The sequence below is a fragment of the Eulemur rufifrons genome, chromosome 7 (assembly GCF_041146395.1).
Source record: "Eulemur rufifrons isolate Redbay chromosome 7, OSU_ERuf_1, whole genome shotgun sequence".
Lineage (NCBI taxonomy): Eukaryota > Metazoa > Chordata > Mammalia > Primates > Lemuridae > Eulemur > Eulemur rufifrons.
This window is the reverse complement of record NC_090989.1, coordinates 129,178,004-129,195,516: the sequence shown is the minus strand read 5'-3', so window position 1 is coordinate 129,195,516 and position 17,513 is coordinate 129,178,004. Positions and strand designations below refer to the sequence as shown.

General features: G+C 37.4%; 1 protein-coding gene across 1 annotated transcript in view; it reads right to left on the bottom strand.

Moving 5' to 3' along the window:
• Positions 1–4,644: 4,644 nt before the first annotated feature.
• The window catches only part of KAT2B (lysine acetyltransferase 2B), a 98,167-nt gene continuing 85,298 nt past the window's right edge, over positions 4,645–17,513 (bottom strand). Inside the window, exons 13-18 of the mRNA XM_069475444.1 lie at positions 17,090–17,233; positions 12,413–12,527; positions 10,833–10,869; positions 10,534–10,597; positions 10,353–10,437; positions 4,645–6,728 (exon numbers count right to left, since the gene is read on the bottom strand). Of these exons, the coding sequence (XP_069331545.1) occupies positions 6,535–6,728; positions 10,353–10,437; positions 10,534–10,597; positions 10,833–10,869; positions 12,413–12,527; positions 17,090–17,233 (639 nt within the window). The 3' untranslated portion in view covers positions 4,645–6,534. The remainder of the gene's footprint in view (positions 6,729–10,352; positions 10,438–10,533; positions 10,598–10,832; positions 10,870–12,412; positions 12,528–17,089; positions 17,234–17,513) is intronic.

Below are 17,513 nucleotides of genomic sequence, written 5' to 3'. Positions count from 1 at the left end.
TTTTCTTGGGTGATGCAAATGTTCTGTGTCTGTATCTTTAGGGTAGTGGTGATACTGGTGAATAACATTGTCAAAAGCCATCAAACTGAAAACAAGATTTGTGTATGGTATGCTAATTATATCTCAATTTTTTAAAATGTAGAAGGGTTCTTGAGTTGTGTACATGGCTGCAATTGTACAAGTGTGCTTGGGTGTATTAGAGGGTAGGGACAGTGCTGGCACACTTAATAGCACTTTGTGGGAAAAGATTTCAATTAGAACTTGATCACAAACTTAGTATGAACCGAGGGTGCATTCTATTCAAGTCTTTAAAACAGCTGAATTCAACCTAACCTGTGGGTTTCCTTATAACCCTTTGCCTATTCCATTGTTGAACAGCTCTATTACACAAAAAGGCAAATTCTCTGTACTTAGATGTTTTTAGGCAGAAACTAGATGCCCTGGCTGTTAACTGCGAAAGATGAGAGGTTGACAGAGAGCAAAGATTCTGAAACTGGGGTTCACCAATGAACTTTATTTAGGAGGGGCCAAGGACCAAGCAAACTGATATGCACAAAGTGCACTCTTGTAAACGTGCATTCTTTTGGGAACGTCCTTAGCCTCCAACAAGTTCTCCAAGGGTTTTCTTTTAAAAAACTTCAAACCTAGATAAATTAAAACTGGGAACTTTTGGTTCAGCTCATAAAAATTCACACACAAACACAGTCATGTGCATATAATGACGATTCGGTCAATGATGGACCGCATATATGACAGGGGTCCCTTAAGATTATACCATATTTTTTACTGTACTTTTATATGTTTAGATACACAAATGCTTACCATTGTGTTACAATTGCCTATAGTATTCAGTACAGTAACATGCTGTACAGGTCTGTAGCCCAGGAGCAACAGGCTATTCCATAGAGCCTTGGTGTGTAGTAGTCTATGCCATCTAGGCTTGTGTAAGTACCCTCTGTGATGTTCACACAATGACAAAATCGCCTAATAACACATCTCTGAGAATATATCCCTGTCATTAAGCAATACATAACTATATATAAGTACACATACACACACATAAATTATACATGTCATTTCTCATCTTTTTCAACTCCTGGCCCTACCAAGGTTGTGTTGCACTTCCCAATGGGAAGATGGAGCAAAAAGCTTGACTTTTGTTTTCTTTGTTTTTCTCTGCTTTGTTGAAATTATACTGATTTTTAATAAGCCCCAAAATAAACTCCTTTGTCATTTTTAGCTTCCTTTTCCCGGAAGAAAGTAAAGATGATCCCATAAAGAAATCAAGGCATAAATACACATAAATTACATTAAAGGGGACTTTACATGGCACTTAGGGTTGTTCTCTCACCTCCTTTTAAGATCTTTTGTTTGCATTGTTGAAGCTCTTCCTCCAAAGTATACCTGGAAACGTTCTGCCACTTGCTCTTTATTTTTTCCCTCTTTAAATTCATTTTCATCTATTTTCCTAACTGGGACATTAGTAACACTGTTTTTACCCTGCCAATCCTTCACCACAACTTACACTGGTAGCACCAATACAGCCAAAGGAAAAACTAAATAGTACTACCAAGAGCCTTAAGACTCAAGCGGAGACAATGATTTTAGTCCCTGCCACCACCTATCTGGACTACCCCCTGCAAACATCTTTTTTCTACTAGGAAAAAAAAATGTCTGAATAGTCAAGAAATCTATGTTTCAACAGACGAAAAAACATGTCAACCTAATTACTGCCTCTGAAATAAGAACTTGCAACCATTATGACTTTTGACATTCCAGAGTAACTGATCTCTTTTCTTTGGCATTTTTACTTTGCTGAGAGCAGAATACTAGTTAAGGGATAGAATAGAATAGCTCAAACAATATTAAAGGCCAAGGGCGCCACCAGTAACCCTTCCTTGTGCAGTACTTAGAATTTCTCTTGGCTGGGCCCGGTGGCTCACGCCTGTAATCCTGGCACTCTGGGAGGCCGAGACAGGTGGATCGTTTAAGCTCAGGAGTTCGAGACCAGCCTGAGCAAGAGCAAGACCCCGTCTCTACTAAAAATAGAAGGAAATTATATGGACAGCTAAAAAATATATATACAGAAAAAATTAGCCGGCATGGTGGTGCATGCCTGTAGTCCCAGCTACTCGGCAGGCTGAGGCAGGAGGATTGCTTGAGCCCAGGAGTTTGAGGTTGCTGTGAGCTAAGCTGACGCCACGGCACTCTAGCACTGGCAACAGAGTGAGACTCATCTCAAAAAAAAAAAAAAAAAAAAAGAATTTCTCTTAAGTAAACACTGAGGGTTGGTCTGAAGAATATCAGCTTAAAGGGGTGATAAATTATTAGCCTGTAATTATTTAGGTTATTAAGTAGGAAATGTCCAATTTCTTTCAGAACTAAGTTTGACAGTTGATACCTCTGACATTTCACTTCGACACTGCTTGTTTTATTTTTATTGTGAAGGGACATCTTCATTCTTTCAAACGCACGTTTTGGCTTGTGATTATCTTTCAAATTTTTTTTAGAGCAATTTTTGTGAAACCATGGATAAGTCAAAAATTCATGTTATATTTGAATATGAGTTCTGTCGTGGAACCAACCAATGCAGCGCAGACAGCTTGAAATATCAACGAAGTGTTTGGGAAGGATGTGGCTAATGAACGCACAATATGTCAATGGTTTGAGAAGGTCTGTTCTGGTGATTTTAATCTTGAAAATGAGCCACGTGAGAGACCTGAGACCAAGGTGGATAATGATGAGCTGAAAGCTGTAGTAGAAGCAAATCATCTCAAACTATGCATGAATTAGCAGCAAGGTTTAACATTACTGTTCTAACAACACTGGACCACTTTAAACAAATCAGCAGGATAAAGAAGCTGGATAAAAGGGTTCCGCATGAATTAAACAAGCATCAGAAGAGAAATCGTCTATAAACGTGCCTTTCTTTGCTGTCATGACGTAAAAGCAAACCATTTTCTACAGCATATTGTTACGTGTGATGAAAATGGATTCTTTTTGACAATTGCAAGCATCTGGCACAATGGTTGGATAAAGATGAAGTGCCAAAACACAGTCCAAAACCGAATAATCACCAAAAAAAGCTAATGGCATCTGTGTGGTCATCCAGTGCTGGTATTATCCACCACAGCTTCATGAAACCTGGTCAAATGATTATAGCACGTGTCTGCTGCAACCAATTGGACGAAATGATGGGGATGCTTGTGATTAAGCAGCCGAGACTGGTAATAGAGACAGGCCAATCCTCATGCAAGACAATGCTCAACCACGTCTCACAAACAACACTGTTCAAACTACAGAAACTGGACTTGGAAATTCTTTGTCATCCACCATGTTCACCAGACTTTGCACCAACTAACTATCACTTCTTCCAGCCTTTAGACCAATTCTTGCAAGAACAATATTCGATTCTCAACCAGCTGTAGAAAATGCCTTTCACGATTTCATCGCCACTCGTTCTCCAGGCTTCTTTGATGCTGGCAAAAACAAGCTACTGTTAAGATGGCAAAACTGTGTTGATAGTTTAGGCACATACTTTGATTAATTGTACTGCTTCTTGTTTGAGATATAATAAACTACACTTCTGATTTGAAATCAGATGTTTCATATTTAATTTTACTTCCAGGTAAATGAACATCCAAAAGTCTCCCTTTCAGCATTTTCTTTTAATAAATATTACCAATTTTTAATTATTGGTTGAATAATCAAAAAAAAATTTATAGAGATTTTTAAATATGGGTATGTGGGATAGAGATGAAAAGGAGACTTATTCTCCATTCCAGAAGTTTATTTCCTTGTAGGAGGACATACATCATCTCCTGGCTTCCCTCTGCCCCCTCATTCATTCCTCCCCTGGGAGGGACTTTCCAAATTGCTGAGTTAAGTAATAACATACTTACCATAGGTTGTTATGGACATAGGTTGAAATGCCCGGCTCTCCTTTGCCTCCTTGTTGTTGACCTGACTTCAGGGAGCACCACTGCTCTTGGCTGTGTGCTAAGCTTAATAATGGTAAAGGTCCTGCCCCTGGGGGAAGTTGGCAGTGGTGCTAGCCACTCACATTCTAGGCTTCACCTCGTTTTTCACAGATGTAAGTAAGCTACATTCTCCAATACCCATTTTATTAGTATTAAAGATGATATTTTGGCTATAATATGCCTTATTTTTTGATTTCTCAGTTGGTTCAGATTTCAGTAGGGAAGGAGGGTTCTCTTTGTTGGGTCCTCTCAAACCCCAACAGGATATATTATAGTATTCTTTCCTACAGATAGCATTTCAAGTAACATTAGAAGCTCATATGGCAGATGTTTGAAACTCAAGATTAATTTTGTCTCTCATTCATCTGTTCCACAGATGAAAAGTAAAAAAATGATCTAAACCAATAACATTACTCTTTTGATGGAACTTTTCTGTTGCTGTTTAGTGAGTGAGAGTGGGTAAGATGCAGTAGATGACTCAAAAGATAGAGTAAGTGTCTTTCCTCTTGAAAATCTCTGATGGGCTATGGATTTTTGTGAAACTTCCCACAAATGCAACAAAATGCTTAATATCTAAGGATTAAGGATACAGTCAATGGTCATCAATCAGATCATACACTTGTTCTGTTAACCTCAGTCTTCTAGAATAAAACACACCACCAAATTGGGAGCTTTTTAAAATATAATTTAAAACTATTTTGTACCAGTACAATATATTAATTTTACAAATGTAAAATTTTATCAGCTGTTAAAGCATTTGCAAAAACCACACATTCTACTTCAGCTTTATTGCACAATATCTATAAGAAAATATTAATTTTTAAATTAGAAAACATAAAAATGCTTTCAATATAGAAGAGACAATCTGATTTTGAAGACAATACTCTATAAGAATGTCTAATCAGAAAATAACAAACTTTCACAGGATACCAAGCTGGACAGATGCTTCAGCAGATCGGGTACAAAGTACTGTTTAAAACCAGTCCAAGATACTTAATCCAAACTGTATCATCATTCTTCGTTAGAAATCTAGACACCATTCATGGTGGTTTCTTATACTTAAAAAAGTTGAGGCATTTTTCAGTGTTGACCATTCTGAATATTTCTTACATATCAAAAACAACACTTCCAACTTAGCCATTTGCAGGGCTTTTTTTCCTTCATGCAGATTATCTCTGGCAACTGTTTTAATGACTGTTCATGATCATTTTGATTTATTTATGCTGATAGAAAACATCAAGTTAAATACACTTTTAAAACCTTGTCCTTTACAAAAATCAGTTTATAAATTTGCATCATAAAAATTAGTGTCAAGACCATCAAGATGGCCTTCATTTATTTATATGGTTGTATATTAGTTGGTTTTCCCAGAGTTGGGATGGCAGATGTCCCACTTTTCTATGTAGTGTAATCAGGAAATAAATCCAAGCACTAAGCTGGAATCCCAAGATAGGTTAATAAGGCTGCATGATAGATTTTAGTGGGATATGACCCTGGACCAATATACCAATGGAGGTGTTAAAATACTGACAGCAAACCTTGGTGGGAATTTAATTCACTTCAGACAATAAACTTGGTTTGGAGATGCAAAAGGAAAAATGCTCATATATACATTATCAATGGGGTTGTGTGTATCATAGAAAAGAAAAAAATCCTTATTTATTAGAACAAGGATTCACCAGATTGATACATACATAGACTATTCATCTTTTCCTACTAAGCACGTTGATTCAATATCAAGTGTTTTCAAGTTTATGCCTTTGTGGCCTGGGAAATTACCTTTTGGAACTTATGGCCTGCATAAGCAAAGTCAAATATGATATTACACATTTGTGTAGAGAAAATGATTATTAAAATAGTGGTTATACACTAACAAGTTTGTTGTAGGTAGACAGAATTATCAAAAAACCAGATGCTTTTATTAAAAAAGTTTGCATTATTTAGAATCTCTTCCTTAGGAATTAAAGCAGTTGCTTTTCTGGAACTGTATTTTTCAGAACTGCTCAAAGCACCTCATCTAGATGAGTGTTTTAAAAAATATATATATAAAAAGTCTACAGTGAGACTTCAAACATCACATATTTCACCTTTTATGGGCTTTTTATCATGTATCCCTTCCTTAAAGTCCTTCAGAATAAAATAAAAATAAACTCTCACATTCCATTAGAAAAAAATAGAAACATTCATGGTCTGAAAATTTTCTGGATTCCCCCAAATCTTGCTACTATGTGCAATTTCCTCACATACCAGTTTTGAGGAAACCCCTGGTCATCTATCATGGAATAGTCAGCTAAAAGACATGCCATAGAAAATTTACATTAATAGTAGTAAATAGATTAAAATCTATTCCATAAAATAAAAATGTTCTATGACTTCAATTTAAATACATATCTGAAAAGCTAAAAGGAGGTTTTTTTTGTTTGTTTTTCAAAAGTGCTAATTATTACATTTACAAGTCTCTTCAATACATTATGTTCAATTCTTTGTAAAACTAAACCACCTTGCTTTAGGCACACTGCTTGAAGAGTTTCTAAGAAGCAGAGGGGGAAAAAAATCACTTGTCAATTAATCCAGCTTCCTTAATTTTACTGAAGAAGAATTTCTCCAGGATATTGGCACATTTGTAGTATTCACTCTCAGGGGGGTTGTACTCTTTGCAATTGGTAAAGACTCGCTGTAAGTCTGCCATGAATAATTTCTTAGACACGTAGTACCTATTCTTGAGGCGTTCACTCATGGTTTTCAGATCTGCACAGGAAAAAAAAATATTAGCAATCTTTGACTCCTTTTAAACACTAGCTGACAAAAGTGAGAATGGGAAAGAAATCTAGGTTGTCGGTTTGATTACATTTTTATCATCTCAATACCTTTCTTTAAGAGAAATTCTTATGATCAAGGAGAACAGTTCTTAAATCTTATGGTCATTCTTTTGTGGGGTTTTTTTTAATGTAAAATCACAGCCATTTTAAGAGTAAAGGGACTATTATTAGTCATCTGGTTCAATCCCCTATTCAGCACAAGGAAGCTAAGTAGATTAGCAACAATAAGTATGATGAACTGACTACTGTTAGCTATTCATTCAGAATTACACAGAAGAGGCTCTATCTACATGGAGTAGAGCAGGTGGAACATTTGTATTAAATCATTTAATTACTTAAATCAAAACAATCAGACTGAATTTGTTTTGCTAAATTCACAGTTGGTTTGGTGTTATATAGATAAAACTAGAGAAACTGATCATAAATACACCTGCAAATACACCAGTGACCCTGCATGTAAAATGATTCAAATTAATTTTGCTTCATGCTCCATCAATGAAATAAGAATGATAAACTTTAATCTATTTTCTAAAGCAAGTAAGCCTTGTGAGACTATTGTAAAAAATATTTTCCTAATATATGTACTTGCTTTAAATTGTATTATTTTACAAGTGAAAACAGTACTTTATCTAAACTGATAAGACTACACCAGGGTTTCCTCAACTCTCATTGTTAGGACCAATTTAAAGGATTCCATGCAAATTAAAAGATACTAACATTTGTCTGTTTATGGATCCCCAGTTTTCTTTGAGTCTGATTCTGTTGTTAAAAGTTATAATTGTATTAACTAAGTATGAAAAAATGAGTCCAAATGGCTAAAAAAAAAAATTCCTAAATACCAATACACCAAATTCCCATTGTTATCAAATTTTCCAGAGGGAAAGAAACTTACAACCAAATACATTGAGATTAGCATTTAATAAGACAAGTAAATTTATGCACAAGATCCCAAAATGGGAAGAAAGTCATTTGCAGCAAATAGCCTAAACCCACCATAAAATATCAAAGAAAAAAATGGAAAAGATCTGCTTCTGCCTATGTGTTTTGATTAAAGCTTATCTCAGTTATAGTGTATGTCATCACATCTGTTAGCTCAACTTTCAATTTTTCTTTCTTCTCTAATTGAACCAGTTTGGAGGGAGAGAAAAATCTAAAAGCGTAAGGGTACACTAAGACTCAGCAAATCTCCCACTAACTGTCTCACCCAAGTGTGACTGAACAGATCAAGATGTTCTCTCATTTAAGGAAGAAAGAACAGTGAAACTGTGCCTCTCTAAGTAAAATTAGACATTTATATTTCTTTTACCTAAATGCCTACCACTTAAGATATGCTGCCCAATATAACGTTAATAATGTTTTAGAAGGAAAAGACATGCAATTGAAAGAAAGGAGAGAAAGAAAGAAAGAGAGAGAGAGAAAGAAAGGAAAAAAGAAATAGAGAAAGAGAAAAGAAAAGAAAGAAAGAAAGAAAGAGAAAAGAAAGGAGAGAGAGAAAGAAAAGAGAGAGAGAAAGGAGAAGAAGGAAAAGAAAGAAGGAAAGGAAAGAAAGGAAAGGAGGAAAGGAAGAAAGGGAGGGAGGGAGGGAAAGAAAGAGAAGAACAGAAAAGAAAAGAAAGAGGAAGGAAGGAAGGAAGGAAGGAAGGTAAGTAAGTAAGGGGGGGAATGAAACTTTACACAAAAAGTTTGCCCAAAAGCTTTTCAAATTTTTTTTTTTTTTTTTTTTTTTTTTGGAGAGGGGTAAAAAGAGATGAAGAGAACTTAAAATGTAGCAGAAACAAAGCAAGGATTATAGAAGTGTTTGGACCTTTCTGAATAATTATAACCAATTCTGAATACTTCCTTTCTGTATTTCCTTTTTATTCTAAAGCTATAGATATAGCATCTTTCTTCCTCCAGCCTTCTTAGGTTTTTTTCCTAAGACCAAATGGTGTGGGTTAAACACTATTTTTTAGTCACTAAAAAACAAAGTGACTAAATATTGATGGTGCCAAATATGGAGACACCATTAAATTATTCTACTTTCATTTCCCTTTTCCTGAATTTGGGAATTCTGGGTAAGCAGGAAAACCCCGCAGAGCAACGCACAGGTGGTAAGAAGTCACGCTTGGGCCAGACCACACAGGCAATGTCCAGTGTGTGACTCCCTACATGAAACAGGTTAGATCCCATCCATATGAGAGAAAAGCAGAAGAGGGAAAGAAAAGCATATAGATGAATGTCTACTTTAAGGAGTATAGGCTACTGAAATCATTACTACAGCTATATAAAACATTCGTGTGAAAATTAATGCCATAGAAAACATCTGAAAATAATTTTCAGTTATCAAAGAGCTGATGGATCCCTATCATTCTTCCTTTTCACATTTTAACACTTCCACAGTTCTCAGTACCTGGAATAGATTACAAGTAAAAAGAGAAGACTGGCTCTCTCCAAAAAATGGCCACAAAACTTAAAAAGAAAACATTTCAGCTAGATGTGGGTCATCTGCACAATGCCAAACTGGTTTAATTTGGAGGCTCTCAACTGATTCAGTTAATCATTCACTTTAGCATAGTGCAGGCAAGGCACAGCAGCAAATTCCAAAATGCTACATTTCTGAAGACATCTTTTTTGTTTGTTTTTGGATGTGGGAGAAAGCTTAAAATAAAGACTATATACGGTGACACTAACAGTGTCCACTAAGAGCATGGAAAATCAAGAATTGCATTAAGTAGCAATTCTCCCTCTGAAAGTACAGCAGTCAAGCAACTTAATCCAACTTCTTTCATATTACCTTGAAAAATTCTTAAAGAAAATAGCCATTTCTGACAAACAGAATCAAAGCATATTTAGAGGACAGCTTGGGCCAGGCACAGTGGCTCACACCTGTAATCCTAGCACTCTGGGAGGCTGAGGCGTGAGGATGGCTCGAGGTCAGGAGTTCGAGACCAAACTGAGTAAGAGCGAGACCCCGTCTTTACTAAAAAAAATAGAAAGAAATTAGCTGGACAACTAAAAATATATAGAAAAAATTAGCCAGGCATGGTGGTAGATGCCTGTAGTCCCAGCTACTTGGGAGGCTGAGCCAGGAGGATTGCTTGAGCCCAGGAGTTTGAGGTTACTGTGAGCTAGGCTAACGCCACTGCACTCTAGTCCAGGCAACAGAGTGAGACTCTGTCAAAAAAAAAAAAAAAAAAACCCACAGAGGATAGCTTGATGACTTTCCATTTGCAACTAAACAGAATATGAGCAAGGTTATGTCCAAACAGCCAGCTTTCATATCTAGTACTATCTGCAGTTTCCCTGGACTGGACTTTCTGTGTGGTGTTGTTGAATGTGTGTGGGTTCTAAAAGACAGCTGCAGGATGTCTCTCATGAACACAGCCACCCACTTCTCCTTTATCATTCTGCTCTGACATCCCTGTCCCACCACTGGTACACAGGATCCCACCCCCCCTCATACACTTCCTACCCTACAACAGAGGAGTACCAACCACCCTCAGCAACCATTTGTCCCCCACACCGCCATCCAGAGAGTTTTAAATCTATACTTAGAAAATGTTAATGGCATTACCCATGGGGAACCTTATAACTTCATAATATCCCGGAGCTTCTGTTCTCTTCACAGGTTCCATGAAGGGCCAAGCGCTTTGATGGCTCTTGGGTAAAGAAAAAAGTAAGGTATCTAATATGGAAATTCCATGTGGGAAATCATTTCAAAATATTTGCATGAGATGAATAAAGAGAATACCCACCTTCACCTGCTGGAGGATGCTCTTGAGCGTGCTGTAAAGCTGGTCAGGGTCTTTGGGCTCTTTACTTGAAAAGAGTAAACAACAAGGAGCAATAAGTAGTTTTTTACCCTCTTGCCAGCTGATTACTATTCAGGCATTCTTACAAAACTCCCAAACTGGAAATCTTCCATAATTTTTTATAAACATCAAAGCCCACCCACTATTGTATTAGTGATTACAATTAGTTAGCCCTCTTTCTCTAAGTTGCTGGGTAGGAAAAAAATCACTTCCATTAACATCCCCATGCCCATCACACTTACCTTTTTTCTTTTCCACTCGGTTTCCAGCCTGTCTCTCCTATACATCAACAAAATTAAACACTGAATGAGAACTGCTTTTGGTCAAAAGAATAACACAGTCAATACTTATCAAAAACACAATGAATTATAGTCATGCCTCAATAAAAGTCTATTTCTGGAAAAATACTAAAATGAGACGAAAAGGTCATTTAGTTACTTCCTCATACAGCTAACGATACAAAACACTTCCCTACGTGTTAGAGTATTTAAAGCAGGAACTCCAACTTTTCAGAGGAAAGCATAAAAAACAAATATATCCAGTACTGTGGACGTGTGTATTTTTTTTAACTGTAAGTCGAATTTTTTGCTAATCACCATGTGCAAGAGTTAAGCTGTTATTTTTGGTCAGAACTAATGCTATCCTAGTCTCTATTTTCTCTGGCCAAAACCCTGCTTGTAATGCGAGATGGTTTAATGCAGCAGATAGAAAACACAACCCGGAGTCCCATAGATCTGGATTTGATTTCCTACTCTCTCCCTAAAGGACAACTTACTCTAAATAAGTTACTTAACCTCTTGCCTCTCAGTTTATCAATCTATAAAACCGAACTCTAAAATTTAAGTGATGTTATGCCTACTGAGATTAGTTGATGTATGTAAAAAAACATAACATGAATGCCTGGAACAAGTAGGCATTCAATGATATGGTAGCTACTATGCCATTAATAGGGATCATATAGGGAAGTAGTATTATAAGATTTCTGGATTTAGCAGTAAAAATAAGATCTGCTATAGTATAGGTGTAATGAAGTAATATATCTTGCCCAAATAAAGCCTTATTTTTTTCTGGAGAATTTTAGTTTGTTTGATTTTGTTTTGTTTATTAAATCTTCAATATACTAGAAGAACCTGGATTTGAGCAGAATAAAATGGCTGAATGACATCTGAAAGCTTTTGATCTATAAAAACAACTACTTTGTAGGGTTTGCTCCAGTACAACTCATCTCTAACATATAAACAAGAAACCTTAGGAAAACTACTGTAAAATAGGGAACTTAAAACAAACTATACATTTTCCATCACGTATGGCAAATAATCTTTTTTAGAGGTTGGGGTAAGCTAATTTAGGGAGGCACAGATTTTGTAGGTTACAACCATGGTGGCAATGAGACATGGTGCAAACAGCAAGATGTCTGGAGATCAGAATGGGCTGCCTCTAATCCTGACCATTGCTGGCTACGTGTCATTTAACACTAAATGATGCCACCATTCTAAGATTCAATTGCCCCATATGTCAAAGTAGAATTCCTCTACCTTCAAGGTCACATATAAGTAGTGCCTAGCACTGTGTTACAAATGGCAGGTTCTTAATAAGTGCCACAACAAGGAGGCATTGAAACTCTTCGGTTTATTTGAATTGGAAGGTAGAGAAAAGACATAAAAGGAAAGTATTTGCTGTCTTCTTAAAAGACTAGAGATCATACAAACAGGGACAGGAAGGGCAATAAAGCTTTCCAAGTTACTGCACTCTGGAAATTGTTTCAAACACAACGCATGGCATTACTAAAAGATTTTGCTTTTAAAAGAAGGTCTATACATACTAATTCCAGGAATGCTTTCTATAGGAATCTGTCGAACTCCATCTTTAAAACATGAAAGTCCAGGATAGACTTTTCGAATCTGGGCCTGTTTTCTTTCGATCAGCTTTTTAATTATCTGTGAAGCACAAGAAGAAAAACTGTTCAGTGAAAAGAAGTCTATGTATGGATACAGTTCAAGTCAGCCAACCTAACAAAATGTTTTCCTAACAAAATAAAGTATTTTTTATGAAAGAAAAGGGTGAATGCTATTTAACAAGAAAGAAATGATGACTTGTCCATGCCACACAGAAAAGCCAATATTGAAAGAACACACTGCCTCTGGGGCCCACTTGTCATCTTTAGCGTAAGAGTCAATTATTTTGTCCTGCTTCTCTGAGGATTGGCTGCCAGAATTACAGGCAAGCGGCCCTGAGTATTCGCTACCCAGTGAAGCCACAGAACCTCTTCACATCCAGTAACTAGGAACTGTTCCCTTCAGACTGGAGAGGTAGATGAACAGGCCCCAGAAAGTCCCAAAAGCCTGGAATAGTTATAGCCTTACTGTTATTTAAACTTTCAAGGTTTTGAGCCCCAACCCATTCTGTGTGCATCAAAAAAGCAGTTCTAAACTTTTATCTGTTAAGGCCAACACAAACATGACATGAGCCGCAAGGGTGGATTTGGGAATATTGAGAGATGTCTTGTTTGTTTTGTAAAATAATTCCTAACGTACTGAGGCAATTACTTCCAAGACAGTGTGGTTTTCCCTTAAATAGGAAAAAAACTCAAAAATCACCATCCTGAAATTAACCATATCATAACCAAATTTTGGAAAAGAAAAAACAAAACAGAAGTCACTAGTTGAATTCACAAAGGAAAAGAAAAAATTCTAATTCCTAACAGCTTGATTTCAAACATATGGCTGGTAAATACCGCAGCATGAATATGTAATTCTAATATGTAACAAAGAACTTCATAAAATGAACGAGACTAGTAAAAGTATATTCCCGGTAAATTTAGATCAGTGCTGTCCAATAAAAACATAATGTGAGCCACTCATGTAACTTAAGTTTTCTAGTAGCCATATTTAAAAAGGTAAAAAGTAACAGGTGAAATTGATGTTAATAGTATATTTTATTTAACCCATTATATCAAAAATATCATTATAACATACAATTAATAGGAAACAATTATAAGATATTTAACATTCCTTTATTCAAACGAAGTCTTCAACATCAGAGGATTTTATACTCACAACAAGCCTCAACTTTTACAAGCCACGTATCAAGTGCTCAGTAGCCACGTGTGGCTAGGAGCTGCCTCTCCTTGGACACAGCTGATCTAAATGGAAGCTTTCCATTTATAATTCCCAAGGGCAATCTCTTAAATGGACACCTTCAGAAAACACATTGAGGACTAAGTATCAATTTAAAATGTTTTCTCCTCTTTACCAAGGGACTTTCAAATGTAATGACCTACCAGGTGCCTTCCACACACCTCGTGTAGCACCTTAAAGACTGTGGGCTCCTGAGAAGTGACTGCTAATGGGAGTGGGAGGCTTCCTAACCTCTCTGCACCTCCAAGAATCACTCTGGAGAAAAGAGTCATTTTAATTGTCTCCCAACGTCTTATCTTCATCTTCCTAGAACATGTCTTCACTTCAACTCCCTACCAGGAACTCAAAATCAATACCTTCCAAATGAAAGTCAGTCCTCATCTTCCTCTCTTGAAGTCCCTATCTCAGTCCTGTGACCCATTGCTGTCAGTTTTATGGTCTCCCCAAAAAGAAAATTGGGGGGGCTTCCCCATCTCTAATATATCACCAAGTCTTAGCATGCCTCCTTACAAAAAAAGTGCATTGATTTTCCTCATCCTAACTTTGGCTCCCTCAAACCTAGTCTCTGGTAGTATCACATGTGGTTTAAGATTTAAGAATTATCCCACCCCAGCCTGCCTACACACACATGCAGGTGCACACATGCACACGCACACACAGAGACACATACACACCCAATTCTGCCTGCTCATAGCCTATTCACTTTCTCAAATAGTGCAAATAGTGCCTTCCATCACTCACATACCTGTGATTCTACCTATTCATTGCCCATGAATCTACTTACATTGGACCCTGAGCCTCTGCTCATGCTAATTCCATTACCAGGCTATCCAGTTCAAAACAAATCTCCCACAAAGCCATCTCAGATGACACTGGGCCCTTACAGATCCATCCTTCCCTTGGAGTCAACACACACACAAAGTAGCACTTAACTCTCAACTCTCCCATCCACCTGTTCAACTGTACTAGTTTTCTCTCTCCATCTCCACTAATGATAACTACAACTTATTCTGCTCTTAGATGCTTTTAGAGGCTAAGAAAGTCCTCAATATATTTACCATTTGTTTGCTGCCACCACTAGTGGGACAGGTTTTTCACAGTTGGAATGAATGATACTTGTAAAAGTCATTAGGGTTCTGTGGAAGAAGATACTACATGAATCCAAATATTGTATTTTATTATAGTGACATCAGATCTCTTTTTCAAAATACTAGGCTTAGAGGCTGGGTACAGTGGCTCACGCCTGTAATCCTAGCACTCTGGGAGGCCGACGCAGGAGGTTTGGTTGGGCTCAGGAGTTCCAGACCAGCTTGAGCAAGAGCGAGACCCCATCTCTACTAAAAATAGAAAGAAATTATATGGACAGCTAAAAATATATATATAGAAAAATTGGCCGGGTGTGGTGGCACATGCCTATAGTCCCAGCTACTAGGGAGGCTGAGGCAGGAGGATTGCTTGAGCCCAGGAGTTTGAGGTTGCTGTGAGCTAGGCTGATGCCATGGCACTCTAGCCGAGGCTAGGGACTCTGTCTCAAAAACAACAACAAAAAAAATCAAATAAAAAGAAAATAAACTAGGTTTAGGTGAATAGCACATTGGACTTCTAAAAGAATGAGGCTAACAGCTCCAAACCTCCATTAGCCATTCCTCGGCATGTGTGAAAGAAGGCTGGAGGCAGAGAGGGGAGGGGGGAGAGAGGGAGAAGGGATCCCAGAGGACAGGAGAAAAAAGGAGGAGGAGGTTGCACTGGCTTCTAAAAAGTTGACTGCTTTGTTAGCCATCTCAAACAGCTCTGTGCTTCTGGCTTTCACCTTTAGGTTTGAAGGGCCAACAGATCTGTATACAATGTGAATCTGCAGAGTCTGCCAAGGGAATCCTGCTCTCAGCTAACGTGTGGGGATGAATTGGTGCTGCTGGGGGCGGGGTGGGGGTGTGGGGTGAGGAAAGAGCAGCTGACAGCACGGTGATGGCTTTAGCTGGCCAGCAGCCTCTGATGCGAAACAATGTGCTGCTGAATCCAGACCTGCTCATTAAGCCCCAAAGAGAACAATGAGGAAAGCCAGCTCTTCAGAGAGAGCCAGGGAGAGAGAGGAGCCTGCTGTGCTTGATTAACTCTTCCAAGTGCCCTATTTGGAATTCTCCCTTAGCCTGACATCTTTGAACAAGAAGCAACAAAAGTTGTTTTTCTTTTCTAATTTAAAAAAAAAAAAAAAAAGGCTTTGCTCACTTCCACGGGAAGCGTAAGAACAAGTCTGAGTCACTTTAAGTAAAAGGAAAATACTTAATGAGTAACTACTATGCACCAGACACTGCATGAGGAGCTTTATGGCTGTTATGTCAGTAATGCCTGACAAAAAAACTAAGAACTGAGATTAAGGATGTTAGCAGAAACCAGAAAACAAAGAAGGGTTTAAGACAGATGTCTTCTTTAGTTATTTCTTAGAGAAAAGTGCCCTGGAATTAATAACAGAAGTATCAAGTGGAATTGATGTGGGATGACACAGCTGCAAACTCCCAGTGCTCTGAACTCCAACAAACTGGGGACGGCAAGGAGATGATCCTGGGCTTAACACACAAGGTTCATTTGTTTAATAAACGGCCTTTGTGTATTCCCCAGTTATGCTCTTTTTACAGTTTTCTTTTTTCTGCCTTAGAGAAAACTAAAATTACCACGTAGTCAAATCGATCAATCTTTCCCCTTTACTGCCTCTCTTTCAGTTTGTATGTGTAAAAGATGTCACCCAAATATCAGATAACAAATCACTAAACCTGGAAGGATAAACCTTCAGAACTTGCAATGTAAAAGGAGAAATTAATACACATTAAGACACATCTCTATGTAAGATGAATAACTAAAAGTCAAACAGGTAGATCACACCAGTGCTAGGTAAATTCAAAGGAGAAGACAGAACACAAAAGCTAAAATGGTTTGATTTGCATTTGTGTCGGGGGAAAAAAGAGTGGGTAATGGACGAAGACACCAAGCAAGAGGGTTGAGGCATCAGGGATTGCCTTTGGAGACTAGTATTTAATAGAAAAACACATTTGCAGTATTTGGAGATGAAAGTAAAGAGATAAGACTGGGAAGGATAATTGAGGCCAGGAAGTAAAAGGCCTGAAGGTGAAGTTAAAATGTCACCATATTTACACATTTTATATTTTATACCCATTTAATAGGTGCTGACCCTCTTAGGAATGGAGACCTAGGAAGCAGGATACCTTTAAATAAGAAATCTAGATAAACCATAGAGAACTAAGATTATGATATCTAGTAGATCCATACACACAGAACCCAGTGAAATTCAACCCACCCCAACTAAGACTGGTCTGTACAGAAGGAATACGAACCGACCACTTGCTTACCTCCTTCTGCTTTTTAATGATGACAGAAAATTCAGTGTATGGGATCCGTGGGTTTAGCTCACATCCCATTAAAGTGGCTCCTTCATAATCCTTGATATAGCCAACATATTTGGTTTTAGGTATTTTAATTTCTTTGGAGAAACCCTGCAATGCAAATAAATTGATTCATATGGACATATCACGTATGAAATATCTATTGCGTGCTAACTATATGCCAGATACTGTGCAAAGAATCAAGGCATGCTTCTTTCAAGCTCTCACTGTACTATCCTGAAGAGGATTTACTCAGAGTTCAAAATGTCAGAAATTAAACTGTGCAAATAGGAAGCAAGACAATAGAAAAAATTAACCAGAATAAAACATAAATAATATAGAAAAGTTTGAAACAGGAACAGATACTAAGTAAAAGTTTGGTTTCATTTTG